The sequence below is a fragment of the Nannospalax galili genome, unplaced genomic scaffold (genome assembly GCF_000622305.1).
Source record: "Nannospalax galili isolate Female #2095 unplaced genomic scaffold, S.galili_v1.0 scaffold525, whole genome shotgun sequence".
Lineage (NCBI taxonomy): Eukaryota > Metazoa > Chordata > Mammalia > Rodentia > Spalacidae > Nannospalax > Nannospalax galili.
The window spans coordinates 3,414,251-3,436,884 of NW_008353937.1; the positions used below are offsets into that span (position 1 = coordinate 3,414,251).

Consider the following 22,634-nt stretch of genomic DNA (forward strand, 5'->3'; position numbering starts at 1 on the left):
CTCAGTGGTTAAGATCACTCACTGTTTTTGATGAGGGCCTAGATTTGATTCCCAGCACCCACATGGCAGCTAACAACTGTCTATAACTCCAGTTCCAGGGAATCCAGCCCCCTCTTCTGACTTTCACAGGTATTGTAGGACACAGGTGCACTTACACACATGCAGGCAATACAGTCATACACATAAAATAAAAATAATACATAAAACACTTAAAAATATTTTATTTATTTATACATGTATATAGTGTGTTTGAAGCCAATCTGACCCCATTCTCTCCCCTCCAACTCTTCCCCCACCCCGCATACTCTCCCTTTCAGCTTCACGTGCTCTCTCTCTCTTATTTAATACCCGCTGAGTCTGTTTAGTGCTAACTGCATGTAGATGGGTGTAGGACTCTCGACTGGAGATGGGTAGTCTCTCAGGACCTGCATCCCTGAAGAAAAGTGACTCTCTTTCTCCTTGTCACCACCAACTCCCAACATATCTTAAAAAACGGGTGAGGCCTCATGAGCCCCTCCCTATCCAACCATTGATTTTTAATTATATGTATATCTTTGTGGAGGTATGTGCACAGGAGTTCAGGTGCCTATGGGGGCCGGAAGAAGGCATTAGCTTTCCTGGAGCAGGGGTTGCAGGTGGTCGTGAGCCATCCAACATGGGCGGCAGGAGCCTAATGAGGGTCCTCTTGAAGAACAAAAGTGCTCTTAACCACTGAGCCGTGTCTCCAGACCCTGGCTTGGTTATCTCAATGCTATAAATGAGATGGAGGAAGAGATGGGGGTAGGGGCAGGTTCTGACTTAGAAAATAACTCAGTTCTAAGAAGTACTTTCAGTACTTTGTACACAAAGAACAAGGCAGTTCACACTTGTGTCAAAATATAAGCGGTCAAATCTGTTACACAAACATTCTAGATCAAATTGTCAAGCTGTGCTTGTCCTTGGGAAGCCCAGCCCCTGATCTAGGTGTAAAACCCCAGCAGATGAAGAAGATGGAGACTCAGAACTAGAGCATGTCACTAGCTGGGCCAAGGCCACCGGGACAGAGATGTGGGTGAGCACAGAGCTGCAGTTTGCTGCTTCTTAAGACCGTGTCTTTCCTCCATGCTGACTCTTGGCCTTGCCTGTATGGGTCACGTAGCCCAAGACTCGTTTTGGAACAGGAGTCTTTCATTACCTCTCTGTACGAGCCACAGGGCTCTAGAAAGCACGGATACCCGCGGGTATCTGCAGCAAGCACTAGGAATGTGCCTGCCTCCTCATCTCTTGGAGTTCCCAGGTACTGTGCTTGGGCCAGACTCACACAGGTCTCCACTGGGAATCTGTGTGATAGAGAGAAAGGCAAAGGTTCCGGAACTCTCTGGAGTTCTCTCTGGCATTGTCCAAGGTCTTGCCCCACACTCCCTTTATTAGACAGTCCTGGGGGTAACTGTGCCCTGCAGTCCCCACTTTTATTCCCAAGCCAGGAGCCCATCTAGACATCTCTTCCTGCTGTCAGCTTTAGGACACCCCAACTTAAAGGAGCCAGAAGACCTTTCAAGGACATGCTATTTCAAGTGGGTAACCATTGTGTTGAGTGAACTCTGCAGTAAGAACCAAGATAGGATGGGTTCTGAGGGAAGCGCTGTCAAGGGTTATTCTTCAGAGGACACATTTTTTCCTCTGTGTCGCTGTTCCTTTTCAGAAAACTCTGATTTAGCCCTAGGTTTGCAGCCATAGTAGGGCTAAGGAAGCGGGGCCACCCATCCTGTAATCGATGAGCCAGGGAAAGAGGGGAGGATGTGGAACACTGGCCTTGGTGACAGGTGGCACACATGGGGTCTCATCCCACCCTGTACCTGACTATCAGTTGCATGTCCCGATGTGGATCTTCTGCTTCTCGTGAGGGACTCCAGTATTTCTAGGGAAGTGGGCTTTGCTGAGGCTGATGGAGGAGGACATGGCTCCTGGATAAGGAACAGCTACAGCCACATACTTAGGTCTTAACTCCCCCAACCCTCCTCAACCTGCCTCATCTTGCCATGTGGACTTCTGGGCCATTGTCCCACTGTGTCCCACAGTGCCCATATATACAGTGAGGGTCACACAAGATTGCAGAGCATCCACCGGACTGATGTGGATGTGGATGCGCTGATATGAGATGAAAATATTACAAAACACATCCTGGGTCCCAGATCCAGCTCTTCTACACTACATGCTGTTATTGTGGGCAAATGTCTTTTTATTCCTGTGTTTTCATTTCATGAACTACATGAAATGGAAATTTAGAAAATGTTTGTGGGGATAAGCTATATTCAGCCATTCCTACAGAGCACTCAGTCAGACCCAGGGTCAGCATGCCATACAGATGACCCCAGGGCCCAGTGTCCATCTTACTAAACAAGTCACGAGGCATTACTTTACTCTTATTCTTGGTTCTGCCAGGACCAGCCTAATGATAAAAAAAAATTGGCATTTAGCTAATACTCGGTCTCTTCAAGGCTCACCTCCACCTGCACTGGTTAGCTCTTCCTATCTGGGGAGCCAAGCAGGGTGGGGTTCCCCTATTTTGCTGATGGGTATATGGAGGCTAGAACCTCTCACCTGGCAGTGCTCTCCCAGTGGAGAGGATTATGACATTTTTGATGTAAAAGGACCTTACTACACCTGGGTCTGTTGCCACATGCCTTTAATCCCAGCACTTGCGAGGCAGCGATAGACAGAGCTCTGTGAGTTAAAGGCCAGCCTGGTCTGCATAGAGAGTTCCAGGCAAATGGCTGACCACGGGCACGCTCTGTTTACTCTGAGCAATCCTTGCTCCCGTGAGGCCTCTTCCTTGTATTTAGACAACAGTAGCAGATGGACCTGAAGATCAGCTGGAATGTGTCTCCCTTCCAAAAATCCCACCCAGGTAGAAGAGTTGCTGAGCAGAAACTGTCTCAGCATTTCTTCTTTTTATCCCACACCAGTGGGTTGGCCCACGCTGAAAGGAGAAGACCACCACAGGCTGGTCAGAACCAGATTTACCTGCACTCTTTGCTCTTTCTGGCTGGGACTTGGGCTTGTTTTTGATGCTCCCAGGAGCTGCTGTCCATCTCTCTACCTGCCCTGGGTCCCTTCACATGCCCATGAAAAGTTCTACAGGCAAAGGCCAGGCGGAGAACTGTGGTCAACAGAGCATATTTAAGGCTGCAGGAAGACCTGGGGTGAAGGAACTTGTTTGCTGTGCCCATCTCACTTCTTCCTGCCTGAGGCTCGCTGGTCCCATCTCTGTCTTTATCCTCTATTAACTGGTGTTCTCTTTCTCTCCGTCCAGGGTTCCCTGGGTCCACCTGGGCTCCCCGGAAGAGATGGCAGTAAAGGCATGAGAGTAAGTTCTGTGTTCCCCATCCAAGGCCACACTGGGCCAGGGGCTCCGTGGCTGGCTGTTGTTGGGGCCGCACCTGAGCAGGCCGGTTTGCACCCATTGTTCTCAATGGGAGAGTTTCTCAATGTAATTATAACATTAGCAGCAGCTGTTTCCATGTAGATGGCATGTGTACCCTTGGAAGCTGTTTGTTCACTTGGTTGATAAGCAGTTCTACAAGGGGAAATTGTCTCTGATGCCTCAGCTGAGGATCGGCAGCCTTCAGAAAGGAATTTGCCCCAATTCCCAGCTCATAGCTAAAGGAGCCACCATGGACCCAGCTAGTACCCATCCGCCTGCATGGCCTGCCCTTTCTTACCCCAGATTCCATCTCTTCACCCATCTGCCCCTGGGCTGGAACATGTTCTAGGACCCCAGACAAAGAATGATATTCAAAAAGAAAAGAAAGGGCCAGCATTAGAGGTCTGAAGTCTGGTTAGAGTATTGTGTCTGCTCTGCTGGGATTTAATTCTGTTACCTTTCAATAGTAGGATTTGGCTGGCAGAAAGAGTATCCGAGAGGGCTGGGTGGCTCATTGCTGGTGGTCACCTCATTTCTGATGAGTTCTGAGCTGTGGGGAATGCACACTCCAGGGAGACTTGGGCCACTCTACTGTGCCTGGGCCTGTGTCCTGCTGACTGCGACTATGTGTCCTGCTGACTGTGATTATGACTTTGCGCAGGGGGAGCCGGGAGAGCTTGGAGAGCCAGGGCTGCCTGGAGAGGTGGGCATACGGGTAAGTGTTGCCAACATGTATTCTGCTCATATCCTTGCTGGACAGACAGGGCTTGGCACAGAAATAGTTTCTTTGGGTATAGACTAAATACTCTAAATACTCGATGGACCCTTGCCTCTTTGTACTTGCCTGCATATAGAGAATTCCTGCTAATTTCTCACAAAAATGGGTCATGCACCTGAAAGAATTAATCTTTCTCCTTCAACAATAGAGACACAATGTTTTCCACACTAATACAGACAAAGCTTGTTCTCGTCAGTTGGTGCACTGGAGTCAGTAATATTGATGCACTGCAGTTTATCTAATGTTTCTCCTACTTAGAGCCCTGAGCATCCTTTCAGTTTTGATTTGTTTTCCACCAAAATCAATGAAGCAGCAAATCTTACACATGTCTGTGTGGATGTCATTCTTATCACAGTAGTATAACTTAAGAAACACATCTTCTCTAGTGGATTTCTAATAGGTATTTCCAAGTTTATTGCCAGTGGTTATTGAAGTCTATGGTCCGGATAGCAGGGCAGCCTCCAGGCACTACAGAATTCTGTGAGACACATTGTCAGGACTCATACCGACTGCACAGATCATGCAGCAAATTGAAAATAAGCACCATTGTAATCAGATTGCACAGAAGCTGTCAATATGTCTGCGTCAGATCTGGAGAAGACCGAGGGGGCAAGTTAGAGTGGGACTGTTAGATTTGGGTCCACCATTGCTCAAATGCCCATGGCGTCATCCTGTCATTGAAGTCTAGTGTGTCTGGTAGTGATTATGCCTATCCCAGGCATCTTATGCTGTCAGCTCTCATAGGTGAGGAGCCAGAGCTCAGGTCAGGGGTGTCTAATGGGGACCCCCTGTGCAGGTGGTATGGGTAGGTAGGATAAGGAACCTGGATATTTCTAACAAATGGTAGCTGACTGTCTGTCATTCCATCCCATACCTATTTTTGTGCACTTTCTTCTGCAGGGGCTCCAGGGACCACCTGGACTTCCAGGACCCACTGGACATGTTGGACCTCCAGTAAGTCAAGACACATGTCTGGGAGGTGGCTCTGTCCCTCTCTGCAGGGATCAGAAGCTAGATCTCTAATCGTTCTTTCTCTATAGTGAGGATCTACTGGTCAGAGGCTAAGGAAATGTTAGCCTCTCTTCTCTTAGACCAGACATTCTAAAATGCTATTCAAGTCACCAGGAGAACAAGTTTAAATGCATATTCCTGGGGACAGAGTAGTGCCTGGGATTATATGACACTTAGTGTGTATAAACCATTTTTATCCAGCTCCCCAGTCCTCCACTCCCAGAAGGGATACAGAGTCTAGTGCGTCTCCAGCCTCAAAGCATAGCAGAACTTGGCTAGGGGTTCAGAGCATCCTGTGGATAAAGAGGTGAATAACATGTAGGCATGACAAATAATGGGTATACTTCTTGGGCATTAAACCTATTGTTGCTTCTCAACAACAGGCTTAGAGAGACGTGAGATGTGAGATTATATGTAAATGAAAATAGTAGTGTTAAAGATGTGAATAACATGTAGGCATAACAAATAATGGGCATACTTCTTGGGCATTAAACCTATTGTTGCTTCTCAACAAGAGGCTTAGAGAGACGTGAGATGTGAGATTATATGTAAATGAAAATAGTAGTGTGGAAAACCATCTTCAAACATAATAGCTGCACTGCCTTGTGGTCCTTCAAGGCCTCTGGTCTCATGAGCACAGTGGTTAGACAGCAGTGTCCATCACTCTGGAGGCCCTGCATCTCATGACTTTGACCCTTATGCTTTTGTGTAGGTCAAAGATGTGTGCGTCATTCCTAGGAACAGTATCAGGTCTGGGAAGGATCTACGATGTTTAACACATTTTCCTCAGACTGTCTGAGAAGGAAAAGGAGAGGGAGGGACCACATGGGGATCACATCACAGAGTCTGGGTGATGCTCTAGAAGGAGGTGGGTGAGCAACGGGACAGGGAGCAACCTTCTTGCTGGAGTAGGTAGAGCAAAGCCTATTAAAGGAGACTAGCACCCCAGGGTACAGGTGGGAGCCCCTGCCTAGAATCTGTGATCATGACAGAACAGTGGGCTCCTACCTGTGAGACTGTTGTCAAAGCCACAGGTCTTATCTTGGCCAGGTGAGTTCAGATGTGTCCCCATTCCTAGCTGTGAAGATCTGGTTAGCCCAGGCCAGGAGCACAGTCCCTGGAGCACAGCTCTACCTGGAAATGGCTGGGCTCAGGACCCAGGCTGAGGGAGGTGCTCAGGCTTCTGGTGGTGACAGATAACACAGTGAGATGGGGTCTTCCCCACTGCCATCCGCTGCATCTGGGGGCAAGCTGCCAGGCATTCTCTCTGGGGTCTCCAGAGAGTATGCACAGAGGGGCATGTTGCAGAGTTTATCATTCCCCTTTTTGTCCCCAGGGTCTCCAAGGAGAACGAGGTGAAAGGGGAACTCGAGGCGAAAAGGTATTTATAATCTCTACTGGCCAATGAATACCACTGATGTAAAAAAGAGGAGAATGCGGGGGGTTGGTCGCTCTGTGCCAGTGTGTATGTTTATGTGTGTACATGTGTGTGGCAGGCGTGCAGACAGTGTGCTAGCTCATTTCCTGCCCAGAAAATAGAGTACATACAAATCCTGAAGCTTTGTACTACGTACAGACCTGCAGGCCTCTTACCCAATCAGAGGTTAGCTTTTCCAGACCAGAGAGGTGAGACTAGAGCCCTGTATTGGAGCTCAGAAGGCCTGGTCACCAGCCAGGGACTCACATCTTATCTAGCAATCTACATTACTTCTCCCTTCCATTCCTCAACTTAATGGAAAGGGAAGGTTAGCTGTATACCTGGGAACAGTGTTGACCAGGCTGCCTCATTCATGATGTGCGGTGACCAGATCTAGGTTCATGCCAGCACAGATCACTGGTGGCCAACACATCCAGGGGGACTCAGGATGGTCTTTTATAACATGCCCTGGGTAGCAGTGGTAAATACCCAGATTCGACCTTTCCATCTGTGTAATGTCGTGTCTGCTCAGAGCTCTCCTGGACACCAAGGGCTGCAAACCTCATCCTTTACCTCCTCACACAGTGGCTGGGGATGAGCTCACAGCCCTCTCTTCCCAAGCCTGTGTTTGAGCATCTCAAAACTTGGACGAGGGCTTCTGAGAGCAGGGACTCTCTTCTTCCCCGCAGTCAGGTCCCAGACACCCTGTCAGGCCGTACCCCTTTGTAAAGCATGTATTTCTCTAGCCCTGTGAGGAATTTTCTCTTTATTAAGTAACTTAGTTTTGTCTCATTACATTTGGAGCATAGTAAAAATTAGTTTTCAATTTTACACATCCTGGTTCAATTATAGCCAAGCTGCTGGCTTATCCTTCCAGGGCTTGTTTATATGTGCCTGGTTCTCTTCACACGGCTATACATGTACTTGACCTCTGTCTGACTGTCATTCTCAGGTTGTATTTTTCCAGCCTCCTCTACGGCTTTTAGTCCTTGTTTGAAATGACTGTGCAGTGCTGTTCTATTGGGTGCATTGAATCTACAGATTGCTTTTGGTAGTTTTGCCATTCACAAGGTTAATCCTACCCATCCATGACCACGGAAGGTCTATCTTCTGGTGTCTGTTCAATTTTTTCTTGTTTTCTTTGTACAATTTTTCTTTTCCTTAGTTAAGGTTTGTTTTTTGGAGGCTTTTATGAATGGGATTGTTCCCCCGATTTCCTCTCAGTCCGTTTGTCTTTGGTATATAGGAAGACTACTGACTTTTATGTGCTAGTTTTGTGACCTGCCACTTTACTGAATGTATTTATCAGCTGTAGGAGTTTTCTGATGGAGTCTTTAGGGTCTTTTATATATAAAATCATATCATCCACAAATAAGCGTACTTTGGTTTCGACCTCCCTGGTTGCCATGCAGGGTGGCGTGGGACCAGCTGGGCTCTTCTCTGAACCTCCACTTCCCTCACCATTGAACAGACCTGGTCACCTACGCTGCATTAAGCCTTTTTCCAGTTCCTTTATTTGATGATTGTTTAAAATCCTTCTGTTTTAGGAACTTCTCTGATTTCTGGAGGTCTCCATTTTCCCCTGAGACAGGTCAATCTAGTTGTTGGGCCCCATCACAGCCGAGAGAGCCGCCTCCTCCCTATCACTGTGTTGTTCACCAAGAGCACGAGGCGTGTGTTCCCTGTAACGGAGACAGAGCTCCCTTGAGAGTTGATGATTCAACCAGGCAGATAAAGTCTCGATCTAGTTGTTGGGCCCCATCACAGCTGAGAGAGCCGCCTCCTCCCTATCACTATGTTGTTCACCAAGAGCACGAGGCATGTGTTCCCTGTAACAGGGAGACAGAGCTCCCTTGAGAGTTGATGATTCAACCAGGCAGATAAAGTCTCTGTGGGTCTCAGGAGGTCCCTGCAGTTGATGGACAGAGAATCAGAGGGGACTTTCCACGGCCCACTGGGTATGGGATGGTTGGCAAACAGTGAGATGAGCCTATCATTGTGCAGAGAGAAGCCCACTCACTAAAGGGATGAGAGACTGCATGCTATGCACCCTGCCACTGCCTGGAAGGACATGTCTAGACAATTGTGAGTTGCTGAGTGCACTGAGCTTCTGCGACTCTGCAGGTGTCCTGCTCTGGCAGAAACTCGAGTGAGCTCAGCTCAAAGTGGATTGTGAAAGCGAAATGTGGATTGTGCCAGCTTTGGGGTCAGAGGACCCAGGCTGTGCCTCTGGGAAAAGCTATGAGTTCTGAGCTCTTAGATGAGGTTTCAACTCCTTGAACCCAAACCCTTATTTATTCACTAGGAATAATACAGTCTCAGGAAGAGGCTGTGGGGGTCAAATGAATCGTGAGAGAAAACACAGGACTTGGCTCCCTAGACACTTGAGGGAATTTGGGTTTGTTAGAACTGAAACTAAGATCTACCCCATCATTCAAGGTATCTTTCTTAGATCTTCACCTTGACAGTCAGTCACCTCCCACAAGCATTGTTCTGGAGAACTGGCAGCCCTGTCTACTGGGTCTCACTGGGACAAGAATCTCTTCCTGTGTGTGCCTCCTGAAGCATGTCCCTTGGGTCCTTGGGTCAACTTTTATGAGACAGCTATCCAGAAACTTGAATCCAGGGCATCAAGGTCCGAACAATTCCCAGAGTTCATCCTGCAACGATCTCTAGGTTGCGTTACTCTTAGAATCTGGGGGAAGAGGCAGTCCCTTGGCAGAGTTCCTTGGGAGGGGCATCATTGACCTGAAGGTACCTGGTCAGAAGGTACAATTCTCAGTTCCCAAGATCCCCGTCTTTCCCATGGAGCCTGAGCTCCTCCTCAGACCACAGAATGAGAGCATAGCATCCCTTTCAAAGTGAACATGACAGCATGATCATGTGGAAATGAGCCTCCTGGAAACAGAATATGTTTCATTCATCTTTACATCCTAAGGCCACAGAACGTGCACAGAACACAGTGGTCTCTGTGTTCTACTGGGTTGACTGTCGAATGTTGCTTTGGAGTCAGTGCCATGAATGTGTCTTTTCACTGAGCATTACATAGCATACCAGGTCCTACGGGGTCATGAGACAAATCTAGTGAGGATGCTGACCTTAAGAGTTATCAGCCTAGTGGGGAAGGTCAGACATACAAAGTGACAGAGGAGAGAGCCTATGTGTGTAGGTAGAGGACAAGGTGGGGACCCCTGGATTCCAAGGGGCAACCACTTTCAGGAGGTCAAAAGGAGGGTAACGGGAGAGTCTCCACAGAGGGAAAGCATTTGAGCTGGGTGTTGGCGGCGGTATATAGCCAGGGTGGTAGTCTATAGGACCAGGTCATTTCATACGTCCCTTTCTGAATTCTGACCAGTGAACAGAGGAGAGCTGGACAAGTACCGTCAGCATCCTGCAGTGCACTAAGTTCATGGGGGTCAAAGTGCCTGTCAGAGCTCATGCATTTGGAACAGGGTATATAATCTATGTCTATTTCAAACATGCATCCTTTCCCACAAGGTAGTACTGCCTCTGACCTTGGTGAGCAGAGGTGGCCACTTTAGTGGCAGATAAGGGAAGGACGTGTTGTTCCTGTAACAGAGAGCAGTAGAAGACTGCAGAAGGTGGATAGGAGGGAGGAAGGCCGACACGGATGGTCTTCAGTATGAGCCTGAGTCAGGAACAAGGGATGATGGGGGCAATGGGTGGGAGCTAGAGTAGGACAGGGAATGAGGAAGCTGTGGCAGGATGAGGCCAGCCTGGCACAGGAGGAACAAGCATCGGGAAAGGGAGGACACGCAGGTTGCTCCATCAAAGGCCTGGAGAGGGGCCGAGCAAAGTTCTTGCATAGGGTGAGGGTAGGTGTGCCTCCACTGGGGTAGCCAGTTCTGTCCTGTCCTCTCAGGGAGAGGGAAAGAAGCATGCCAGTGTCCCAGGACATTAAATGTGTGCATTAGAATCGAGATTTCTGAATGGTCCAGGGGGCACCCAGATGGGAGGGGCGGGGTCTGTTCTGCTCTGAGTAGGGCACATTCGCTCTCTGCTGTCAGACATTGGGAACTGCATCCAGTGGGCCCCGGTGGGAGGGTCACTGGGAATCTCACCTCTCCCCAGGGTGCCAGGACCACCTTGCTGTACTCAGCCTCTGAGACTTGCTTTCATCTGCAGAACATGGTCCAGTGTATGAGCTCATGTGTTTTAAGTGACTTGGTCTCATTTGCACATCTGTACCAGAACGGGGACTGACGGCCCTTCATTTCAACATGCGTATTCTGTGTTGAGGCACATGGGAAATAGAAACCTTACAGGCGTGACTCTTTGACATTACAACATCTTGTTGCCACCTACAAACTTCACACTCAAGAACTGTGTGATCCAGTTACCAAAAGGGTCTCTTTACAGTCACGTGACGTTTTAAGTACGTGTACAGTTCTGTGCTGAGCTGCATCTGTAGCGGTTCCTGCTGTGTGTGGCTGTATGTGGTCCTCAGACAGCAGGTTGGATGTGCCTCATAGAGTCTTTGCAGTGCAACTGTGCCTTTTCACTTCAAACCAAGGAGAGAATGGAGCCCAGGGATGGAGGCAGCTGGGGAAACAGACTCAGGATTAGAACTCAGAGCTCCTGACTCCTCATGGCCTTCCCGTGCTGTCTCTCTGTGTGCTTCGTGACATCTGGCTTCTCCCTCATTCCACACAGTCAGGTTCTTTATTCAGTGTCACCAACATTTGACATACTCCTCCCGTTAGCCGGTCATCTTCCCAGACATTTCACTTGTGTTAGAACAATTAATTCTCACAGCATCAGGTAAACCACACTTTCCATTTGTGGGTAGGGAAACTGAGTCATAATGGTTACTAAGTGCTTGGTATGAGTTCACACAGCATTGGGGAGTGGGGAGCAGGCTTGGGTCTGAGTTGTGAGACTCACCACTGCCCCTTCACCCAGAGCCTGGGTCCCTCAGTCCTCACCAGGGCCATCCGTTCTTGGTTACACAGCTGCAGCCAGTGTGGTGAGCAGAGTCCAGCAGAGCATGGACCACAAAGCCTTTTGGTGGCGTGTGGCCTGTCCTCCTCCTTGGCCTGTCCTGTGCCTTGACCTATGCTGTGCCTTGGCCTGTCCTGTGCCTTGACCTGTCCTGTGACTTGGCCTGTCCTGTGCCTTGACCTGTCCTCTGCCTCGGCCTGTGCTGTGCCTTGACCTGTCCTCTGCCTCGGCCTGTGCTGTGCCTTGACCTGTCCTGTGCCTTGGCCTGTGCTGTGCCTTGACCTGTCCTGTGCCTCAGCCTGTCCTGTGCCTTGGCCTGTCCTGTGCCTTGACCTGTCCTCCGCCTCAGCCTGTGCTGTGCCTTGACCTATCCTGTGCCTCAGCCTGTCCTGTGCCTTGGCGTGTCCTGTTCCTCGGCCTGTCCTGTGCCTTGACCTGTCCTCTGCCTCGGCCTGTCCTGTGCCTTGGCCTGTCCTGTTCCTCGGCCTGTCCTGTGCCTTGACCTGTCCTCCACCTCAGCCTGTCCTGTGCCTTGACCTATCCTGTGCCTCAGCCTGTCCTGTGCCTTGGCCTGTCCTGTGCCTTGACCTATCCTGTGCCTCAGCCTGTGCTGTGTCTTGACCTGTCCTGTGCCTCGGCCTGTCCTGTGCCTTGGCCTGTCCTGTGCCTTGACCTGTCCTGTGCCTTGACCTGTCCTGTGCCTTGACCTGTCCTCCGCCTCAGCCTGTGCTGTGCCTTGACCTATCCTGTGCCTCAGCCTGTCCTGTGCCTTGGCCTGTCCTGTGCCTTGACCTGTCCTGTTCCTTGGCCTGTCCTGTGCCTTGACCTGTCCTCCGCCTCAGCCTGTCCTGTGCCTTGACCTATCCTGTGCCTCAGCCTGTCCTGTGCCTTGATCTGTCCTGTTCCTTGGCCTGTCCTGTGCCTTGACCTGTCCTCTGCCTCAGCCTGTCCTGTGCCTTGACCTGTCCTCCGCCTCAGCCTGTCCTGTGCCTTGGCCTGTCCTGTTCCTCGGCCCAGCTGGCATCCGTCCCAGGCACCTCAGCTTCCGGCCTTGCTCTCTGTGCTGTTTTCTGGCTCTGTCCTCCTCTGTCTGCCTCTCCCTTCCTTCCCCTCCCCCATCTCTTTCTCTCTCTGCCTCAGTGTCTCTGTCCCTCTTATCTCTGTGTGTCTGTCTGGTCTGTCTGTTATTCTCATGTCTCTCTCTACCCTGTTTCTGCCCTAGTGTCTGTTCCTCTCCTCTCTCCCTCTCCAACGCTCGCTCTCTCAATCTTTCTTTCCGGTGTCTACCCTGGCTTTCTGTCCCAGCCTCTTCTGCTCTGTCTGCCTCTCTCTCTCTTTTCCCTTTTGTTTATCTCTCTCCCTTCCATCTGTCTCTTTGCCTGTATCTTGGTCTCACTCTCTGCCTCTCTGCCTCTTTACCTCTCCCTGTCTCTCCTCTCTCTCTCTCTGTGTTTTCTGGGTCCATCTTCTTTCTCCCAGTCTCTTCCTTTGACTCTCTCTCTCTCCCTCTGTGACCCTCTCTTAGGCACTATTTCCTGTTGTCTGCTTCTCTCTGCCTCAGTGTTTCTGTCCTCTCTCCTGTCACTTTCTATCTCTGCTTCAGTCTCTGGCTGTCTCTCTGCCCTCCCAGCTCCCTGGTCACTTCCCCCATTCGTCCTCTCGTGTGCTCTTTCTTTCTCAGATGGAGCCCTCTGTCTGCGTTCCTTCTTGCCGGCTGGCTCCCTGTCTGTTGCTGAAAAGTGATGCAGATGGCTGGCAGGTGCAGCTGTCCAGTCAGGTCCTGCCCTCCCCTCCCTGCCCCATACCTGTCCTGGATACCTCCAGAATGCTCAGCTGCACTCAATCTAGTCTTCAGGTGCAAAGACACAAGAAAAGGAGAACCAGGGCACAGGCAGAGCCCTCGGCTTCCAGGCAGGACTTAGAGATTAATGCCTGGCCATCGGTGTCCACCTTGGCTCTGGGCTCTATGGTGGAACTGAGTACCCGGTGCCATTCAGCAGGGGGAGCACTGCACTGGGAGTCAGGAGGTCCTGGGTTTATCCAGGTTCCGTTGCTAAGTTTCTTCGTGACCTTGGACATACTGCACCTCTAAGGCTCCCGTTTTTACTTAACGGACAGAGGACAGTAAGAGCCTTAAGACTCACCTAGCCTAGGAAGGAGGGAATCCAGTATGCTGCCCCAGGGGTCTTCTCAGGCCCTGGGGAAAGCAGAAATAGGCCAAGGATTTAGGGACAGAAGACCCCAGAATTGTTCCCATGTGTTCCTCTGAGTGAGGTAGGCTCTTACTTTGAGCTCAGTTTTACTATCTGTGCACCAGCCTTCCAACCTCACAAGAGGTTGGAAGGAGAGATGGCGCGATAAGAGTGCCAGGTCTCTAGGCAGAGAGAGACTGAGATGACATCACTTCCTCTGTGGTCCCAACCCTCCTGTGTCGAAGTGGCTCTCTGAAAGAATCACCATGCCATAGTACTTGGAAAGAGAAATCAACCGATATTCTAGGCATACCGAATAACTTCTGGAAGGATCTGTGGTGACACTTGTGAGGCAAGATGCGAGGGGACTGCCTTGCACAAGTTGCGCAGCAGAGAGAGGTGCTAAAATCCACCAGAGTTCGAGGCAGGATCAGAGAAGAGAATGCCGAGGAGCCCACCGGCTAACTGAGGATTGGTACTTAGGAAGCTGGGTGGGCAGTTCTTCCCTGCCTCCTGACTGAGTGGACTAGACAAGTATCAGCTTTTGTTCCTGGGGAGAAGCGCGTTCCCTGGGCAGCCAGCGGTCCTAGGGAAGGAGGAGGAGAAAGGAAATACACGTACTGAAGAGAGCACAGAGACCTCCACCTGTGGGAATATCCACCTGCCCTGCAGTCTCACGAGTGGGCTGCAGCCAACATAATATCACTCTAGTGACAGCCCTGAATCTTCTTCTGTCACATGGCCAAAACCGGCATCTGGAAAGACGCACCCATCTTAAGGAAAAAAAAAGAAAGAAATAACAGTTTGGGAAATCAAGTCAATTAGGGAAAACAGAAGAGTTCAGGATAAGTTTCATGTGCTGTGCTTCTAAATTCAGTTAGTGTCATGCAGAGCTGCAGCAGGGTCCCAGGGACACAATGGTATGGAGAACAACCTGCCATTCCTTGCAAATGACTTAGGAGAGATAAGCACAGAGCAGAATAGGGCATCTAGTGAGACCAAGAGGTCAGGGACGTGAACCGGAGCTGTGCCCTATAGGCAGTCGCACAGCCAGCAGAGGACCAGCAAGCACACGGGAAAGAAGGGCGCCCGTGGCTGCCGAGGCACCATCAGAGGCTACTGGTGGTAGCGTGAGTCACCCAGTGCAGTACCTGGCTTCCTCCATCCGCTGAGGTCTTGGGGCCCCTCTGAATGATGACCCCAGCTGAGGACACTAGACCCTAGCTTACTCCCATGGATGTCTGAGAATTCTGGCTAAAGGAAACCAGAATGCAGCTGGGTCAAGTCTGGCACTAAGAGCCACAAGCAGGTCTATTCACTGCTATCAGTGAGTCATCTATCTACTGATTCATGGGCATAATTCCTATGGGAGGAATTATTATTCCTATGAAGCACAACAGGACAGTGTTAGGGAGGTGAGGATTCTTGTCCAGGGTCCCACAGGAACCAAGGGGTTCACAGCCAGTTGTGTGGGTAACGAGAGAAGGTAGGATGGGAATTGGATAGATGGGTGGATGACGGCTTGCTGTTAGCAGTGAGTTCTTAGGTCTTCTTCAAGTATCGGGAACATAATGGATGCTCAGACTTACTGGGCGAATGAGTAATGCATGCAGCATAGCTGAAGTTTTACCAACTGTGTTGAAAACGCTACACGTCTATTTCTTTGACTCACACAAAGACCCACGTGAGGAGATTATGCAGTTCACAGAAGCTTCATGGCCATCCCTGAGTCACAGATGAGGAATGAGAGAGAGGAGTGTGCCTTTCTGACCTTTCGTCTCTACTCCATGACCCTCAGGATGCATTCACTCTGGGGCTGTCCTGTGTGATGTGGAGCCTGGGTTTGGCGGAGTCTGCGAAGAGAGGCGCTCCATGTACTTGGACACTTAGGACTTTTGCTGCCTTTTTCTGTGACACCACAGGATGTTCGTCCAGGTGTTTCCTGATATTTCTTTTTTCAATATATATTTTTATTGAATTTCGGCATTTAATACATCTTAATCATATTTAGACACACTTCCTATCTGCATCCCCTCATAGATTTCATGTATTCTGTCATACACGTTAAGGCCTATTGAGTCAAAGTTGTGTCCTCTGATGTCCCTCTGTGTGAGTTTATGAGTTCATCCACTGGAGCCTGTCCAGCCAGTCCATCCAGCATCACTCCCTTAAAGAACACCAACTCTCCCTTACAAGCAGTGATCATCTGCCAATATGTCCTCAGCTAAGGTTGGGGCCTCCTGCCCATTTCCTCAGTTCTGTGCTGGGTTTTGGCTGATTGAGTTTGCATGGGTCTTATGCGTGCTGTCACCATGGCTGTAAGTTCATATGAGGACGGTCCCAAAAGCCTGGAAAGTTCTGTTTCCTGTGGTCATCCACCACCCCCACTCCTACGGTCTTTTCACTCCTTCCTTCTTCAATGGTCCTTGAGCCCTGGGTGGCAGAGGCTTAGTGTCAGAATCCAATCCAGGGACACGCACTCTGCAGTCTCTCATCTCTACATTTTGGCCAGTTATGTCTTTCCGCCTTAATCTCCCTCTGCTATGTGAAGAAGCTTTGCTGGTGAGAGTTGAGAGATGCCTTGATATTCTCTCTACCCCTGTTCTGCTGTTTTGTGGGCCTTAGGTATAGAGGTTCCATTGTAGATGTGTCACTTAGGGCTGGGCATCTCACAGACATTTATTCTCTGTGTTTGACCAGTTTGGGACTCTACTCATCTCCCTCTGTTGCAAAAATAAGCTTCTTTGATGAGTGGTGACTGGCATACTTGTCTGTAAATATAAGGATCCATATTTAGCGTGCAGTAAGAAATATATAGGTTTTTCTCTATGCTCTACGACCTCTCCATCCATGTGTATTTGGCCGTGTTTACAGTACCACACAGGAGTTCCCTCCCATTGAGCTGGCTTTAAGTCCAGTTAGATAATTGTTGATTATCCCCAAGATAAAAGTGCCACTACTGCTCCATTAGAGACAGTTTACTGTGCAGGTTATTGTTGTGTTATTAGGCTTTACAGTTGGGCGTGGACCGCTGATTGATTTTCTCCCTTAGCAGCTTGACTAGTATCCTCTAATACCATGAGAGCCCGTCTTCAGGGTGGAGGCTTCCAGGTCAGTTCCAGCTCTATTTGTTCATTTCTTGATTTTCCGCCTTTGCCAGGGGGAACGAGGCCTGGACGGATTCCCTGGGAAGCCTGGAGAGACAGGAGAGCAGGTAGGTGGGTACTGGGGCTGGTAAGTGATGTTCTTTGAAGACAGGATTGGCTTACACCCTAGGTATCATCCTCAGTGTCCTTCCTGCTCAGTGGAGGCAACAAGAGGACCCTAGGCTGTGTTGATTCTGCCAACTCCAGAGCTACAGGGATCCCAAGGAACACACTAATTTGTATCCATTGTACTTGGGTAAAATGATACATTGTCATAACATAAGGACACGGACAGTGCACAAACTTAAAGGAATGGGTACATATGGATGGAGTCTACAGTGTGTCTGTAGTGTGGAAGATTAGAAGCAGCCCATATGTTCAAAGCAATTGAATATACCAAGACTCACTGATACCAATGAAAGAGAAGTATCTGTGAATTCACCAAGAGATCCTGACTGCACCTGTGCCTTGGGCTCTGGAGGATGAACTGGAAGCTGCTGAAGTGACTGTTTGTTGAACTTCTCCACTTTGAGTGGAATGAAACGACGATGTTGGACACACATCCTTGGATGCATTTCTGTACATTAGGGTAAAGTCTCTAAACTCCGTCTCCAGCGGTGGCCAGGGCTTGTCAAACTCATTTCTTGAAGACCATATCGTCTGGACACAGAGTGCCCTGTCAGATCTCTTCCCTCTTTTCTGCAGCAGATATCCATGCTTGTATTCATCCTTCCTGCTCACTCTTGGAAGGAAGGAGGCACTGTGTGAGGACGCTGAAGAGGTGGACTGTCTTTAGAACCTCTTCTCTTATGCAGCTCTCTGGGCCTCTGTTTCTGTGCATAGTTCCCCAGTCTTAGCCAGAATTCAGGCTGACTTTCCCTCTTCTCTGAGTTTGGAGGCCAGTCAGTCCCAAGACCTCTAAAGATTTGCAAACAGCTCCATCAGCCTTTGCCCTCTGCGCTCCCTGGCCCAAGGCAGATCTGGCTGGATCGCAGCTTCTGCTTGTTGCTCGTGTTCTCTTAGTGTGGTCCTCTTATCCTTAAGCAAAAGGTGTCAGTGCCCTGCTTCCTCAGACCACAATGTCCACATGGTAGTAGCAGCATGATTCTAAATGGGTAACATGGAGGTGCAGAGTTTAGATTATCAGGGGAAGAACTCTGCATGAAGCAAAACCCAGGAAGCCTGGAGTCAGGGAACCTGGGCTCTGAGGAAAACCAAGCCACAGCTCTGGGCCTGCAGCTGCCTGGATCTTCTCCTCCTCCATTCGTGCCTGTACCATCCCACTCTTTCCTAGTGCCTGCTGTAATCCACTTTTGCTCTCTTTCTTCTAGGGAAGACCTGGTTCTCCTGGTGTGGCAGGGCCCCAGGGAAAGAAGGTAAGAAAGCCAGGACCCGAGGGAGGGATCGTGTGTGAGCTCTGGGAACAGAGTGCACACACAAAGCATGTTGGTTTGGGCTCAGGAACCCAGCCAACGCGACCGTTCTGGTTATTGCATTTAAATTTGTTTCCTACCTTTCGGAATGAACAGCCACTGAAACACAAAACTCCAAACAGAAATACTTACTGTTACTCAAAGTGATTTTTGGACTAAGGAATGCTATGAAAAGTGCAAAATGTATCTTCAAACCCCTTCGTCCCCCTTCACACTCTTCCTCCAGTTCTCTCTTCCTAACAATCTTTTACAAACGTCTTTTATCCATCCTGAAAATGTGCTTGGCCTTCAATAAAAAAGCTAACAACTGAATCCCATCACACAGGTCAGCTGTCTTAGAACACCTTTCAGTGGGGGTTACCTTAATAAATTCGATGCTCAGAATTTCTGTATCTCCACCCAGACGACTGCACGATAAAGTTCTTTGCAAATTGTGAAGCGATGATGAGGATGTGTGAAATGTAACAAGTTCCAAGCATTCCAGTCAGAACGAGAGCAAACGTAAAGGGGGTGGTGGTTTGAGATTTCAGCGTGAGAGATCAGCCTGTGTAGGAGCATCTGAAAGGGGACTGACTCCTAGAGGGCCTCAGAAGAAATGAGACGCCAAGCTAGACAGAAGGGAGGGGAGAGACTAGTAAAGAGGTTGGGGACTTGGTGTGCTGACCCTGTGGGATCAGAGCAGCTTAGCATCTCAGCTTCTGCAGGAGGAAGGTGATGGTCATCTTGCAACAGTCTAGTTCCCAGCATACAGTTAAAGTGCAGGAAAGGGCCTCTTTGAAGTCCTTACAGAGGTAGATAAGGTGTGCATTGTGAATGAATGAATGAATGAATGAATGAATAGAAAGCATAGGTAAAGAGCCTCCTCTGAGGCACAGGACTGCTCCTGTCACCCTCTTGCTCACCTGGACTTCACTTCTAGCTGAGTTAAGTATTCTCTCCAGCTAGGTGATTTTAGGGTTGAAATTCACCTTTCTTTGGTGTTGGGATTTTAATACATTCTTACAGCCTCTTGCCACAGATGTGAAATCCTGAAACAATTCGCTCGTTTAAAGTCACTAGAGGGAGTGATGCTTATTGTGGGGTCCTTGGTAATAGCCCTCTTTCCTGCTGCATGTGCATGTGTGTGCCTGTGTGTGCACATATGCATGTGTGTATGCATGTGCATGTGTGTTTATGCATATATGCCTGAGGACATGTTGTGCATCTTATGGATTCTAACATTGTTGTCTTTGAGGATTTGGCTTATCCTCTTGCTTGGGGGAAACACTGAATCATTGCTTCTTGTGGTCAATGCAGAGGTGAACGGATCACAGCTTCCTATCACCTGTTGTGTGTGCACATATGCATGTGTGTATGCATGTGCATGCGTGTTTATGCATATATGCCTGAGGACATGTTGTACATCTTATGGATTCTAACATTGTTGTCTTTGAGGATTTGGCTTATCCTCTTGCTTGGGGGAAACACTGAATCATTGCTTCTTGTGGTCAATGCAGAGGTGAACGGATCACAGCTTCCTATCACCTGGAACGTTTATTAGGAATTAGAAACCAGTAATCAGATGATGAGGAGCCTGTGGCCTCATTGAGAACAAATTCTAGATTTCATAGAACCTTTGTTATACAGTCATTGAGAAAGTCACTGGAACTTTACTTTGAAACTCCTCTTTTTGCATATAAGATGCAGAGAATGGAAAACTTCAGAATATCTTGCCCAGGACCTCACAGTAGATTTCATCAAATCCTCACAGTACCCTCAGAGACACATGTTGCAGAACACACAACTTATGTTGCATTAGAAATTCTATTAGGTTGGGGCTGGAGAGATGACTCAGTGGGTAAGAGCACTGGCCGTTCTTGCAGAGGTCCTGGATTCAGTTCTCAGCACCCACCACAGCTAACAACCATCAGAAACTCCAGTTCCAGGGAACTCAGCACCCCCTTTTGGCCTCTGTAGACATTGCAACATCACAGACATACATACATGCAGGTAAAATACTCATACACATAAAAATAAAGCAACTTTTTAATTTTCTCTTTCTAGACCACCTCCATGCCTGTACCCATGATCTTTTGTTAAGTATTAATTACCACAGAGATCAATAGCTTAACACAGTAATCATTCAAGCTCTTTCATGGTTTCAGAGCAGTAACTGAGAGATACATGAATGGATTTGTTCTGGCTCAGGATCTATCCTAAGGTTGTGGTCCGTCTGTCAGGCAGGCGGTAGTTACATCAAGGGTGCACTGGGGCTGGAGGATCTACTGTGGGCACTGGTGGGCTCTGCTCCTCAGGGGTTATTGGCAGTATTGGGACTCTCTATGGTGCTTCTCACAGTGGAAATTGCTTTCCTTAGAGAGAGTAGACTTAGGCGAGGAAAAGAGGAAAATCCCTAAATAGAAGACAGAGTCCTTTTAATAATCTAACCATGGGGATTACATTGCACCCTTCTGCTACTGTTTGCCATATAGAGGACACCACACAGTGTGGAGGCCGCTATGCGAGGTGTAAATACTAGGGTGCAGGATAATTCTGGAGGTTGGCTACTCCAGTTGCTAAAACTGATCACTACAAAAACTGATCCTTCTCTATAGTGGAAAAGCGACTCCAAAAAAGATTTTAATCTGTTACTTATTAAATTATTTTTTCCCAGCATACACTCCTTAAGGAACAAAAGCACACATTTTCTGTATGGCATTCAGTCAGGAGATCCAGGATCTGAAGCCCTTGTTCATTAGTCTCAGTGGAGAGACTTTATCTTTGCCACTTAGCTCATCCCCTGGGGCTCTGGTTACCTGATCAGTACTGAAGTTGTTCAAAGATACATTCTTTTTACTAAATGCTCATACCCTGGCTAAATGCTCATACCCTGGCAAACTCTGGCCTAAGTGGATGTGAATGTCATGCAGTCCAACCTTTGCCCTGGTCGCCGTGCTCAGCAGCAGCCATCTTGGCTAGCAAAGCGGCATCCTGCTTATTTGCATATTCATCTTTTAGCCTTGAACAAGTTACTCAACACTCCCATGTTTCAATGGCCTCATTTCTAATACAGGAAAGCATTATTCTAGAAAAAAGTCATCGACATCAATTCTAGCCATTATGACCTGGCTGACTGTCCAATTAGTTATGCTTTCATAATTATTATAGATGAAAGCCAGGATGTTATTTTCCCTTAATGAAAGTCTAATATGTCAAAAGATTTTCCCTCCTATTATGAGGGTTAAAACATGTATTGACTCATTTCATAAGTACTATTAGCACTCACTTTTTGTTTAGTGATGTTAATGCCAAGCACATATAACTGACAGAAGTGAAGGGCTAGAGAGACGAGTCATAAATGACAGAAGACGTCATGAGCCCCAGAGATTCACTGTTCAGCCATTTATAGTTTGCTTTTGCCTGCTGTCATATGTGGGTATGACATCTTTGCACAATAATACAGTATAGCTTCTAACACTCATACATTACCAAGATAGTAACAAAGCTTATGGGATCATAAGGTGGACAGAGCCAGCCTGAGGTCATGGGGAATGCAGGGGATACATTTGAGCCACAACTAGAGTGCATGACATATGCATGCATGCTAGGGAGGTGCCAGATAGATTATAGAATGGTTTAAAACACATCGTGTAGGCATGCATAGCTGTATAATATGCACACATGTGTGCATATGTGTGCACAGTGATAACACAGAGGAAATAAAGATGCCTGTCAGGAAGAACTCAATTATTACATGTGAGAGACCAAAGAGAATGTACAGTAAAGAAAACGCTGTCTTTTAGTGAACTTTTTAGTTAGTTTACAAAGTTGCAGGTTTACATATGGCATTTTATTCAGCCTTTTTGACAAAGAAAAGAGCAGCTGAGGGGCTGGGAAGGTGACTCGGTGGATGAAAAGCTTGCTGAGCACATGCGAGGACTCGACTTGTGTTCCCCAGCACTCATTAAAAAAAAAAATGGGACAGGTTTCACAGCCTGCCTGTTATCCCAGCAGTTGGGGAGGCAGAAACAGGATCCCCAGGGCAAACTGGCTGATTGGACTAGCTAAACTGGTGAGCTCTTGGGTCAGTGAAAGACGCCATCTCAGTAAACAAGATGAAGAGTCATCAAGGAAGTCACCTGTTGGCAACCTATGGCATTCAGCTGCACATAGAAACATGTGCCTGCATGCTCACACATGTATACATATGCATACCCACACGCAAAGACAGAAGAGCACAGTTGATATTTAAATAAATGCTCTTGGTGTGGCACACAAGAAAACAGTGGTCTTTCAATGTTTTAGGCAGGGAC

The 22,634-nt window shown here is 48.4% G+C and overlaps 1 protein-coding gene across 1 annotated transcript in view; it reads left to right on the forward strand.

The window, feature by feature from the left end:
- The window catches only part of Col22a1 (collagen type XXII alpha 1 chain), a 214,016-nt gene that overhangs the window by 92,471 nt on the left and 98,911 nt on the right, over positions 1–22,634 (forward strand). Inside the window, exons 13-18 of the mRNA XM_029554999.1 lie at positions 3,293–3,346; positions 4,065–4,118; positions 5,082–5,135; positions 6,529–6,573; positions 16,924–16,977; positions 18,241–18,285. Of these exons, the coding sequence (XP_029410859.1) occupies positions 3,293–3,346; positions 4,065–4,118; positions 5,082–5,135; positions 6,529–6,573; positions 16,924–16,977; positions 18,241–18,285 (306 nt within the window). The remainder of the gene's footprint in view (positions 1–3,292; positions 3,347–4,064; positions 4,119–5,081; positions 5,136–6,528; positions 6,574–16,923; positions 16,978–18,240; positions 18,286–22,634) is intronic.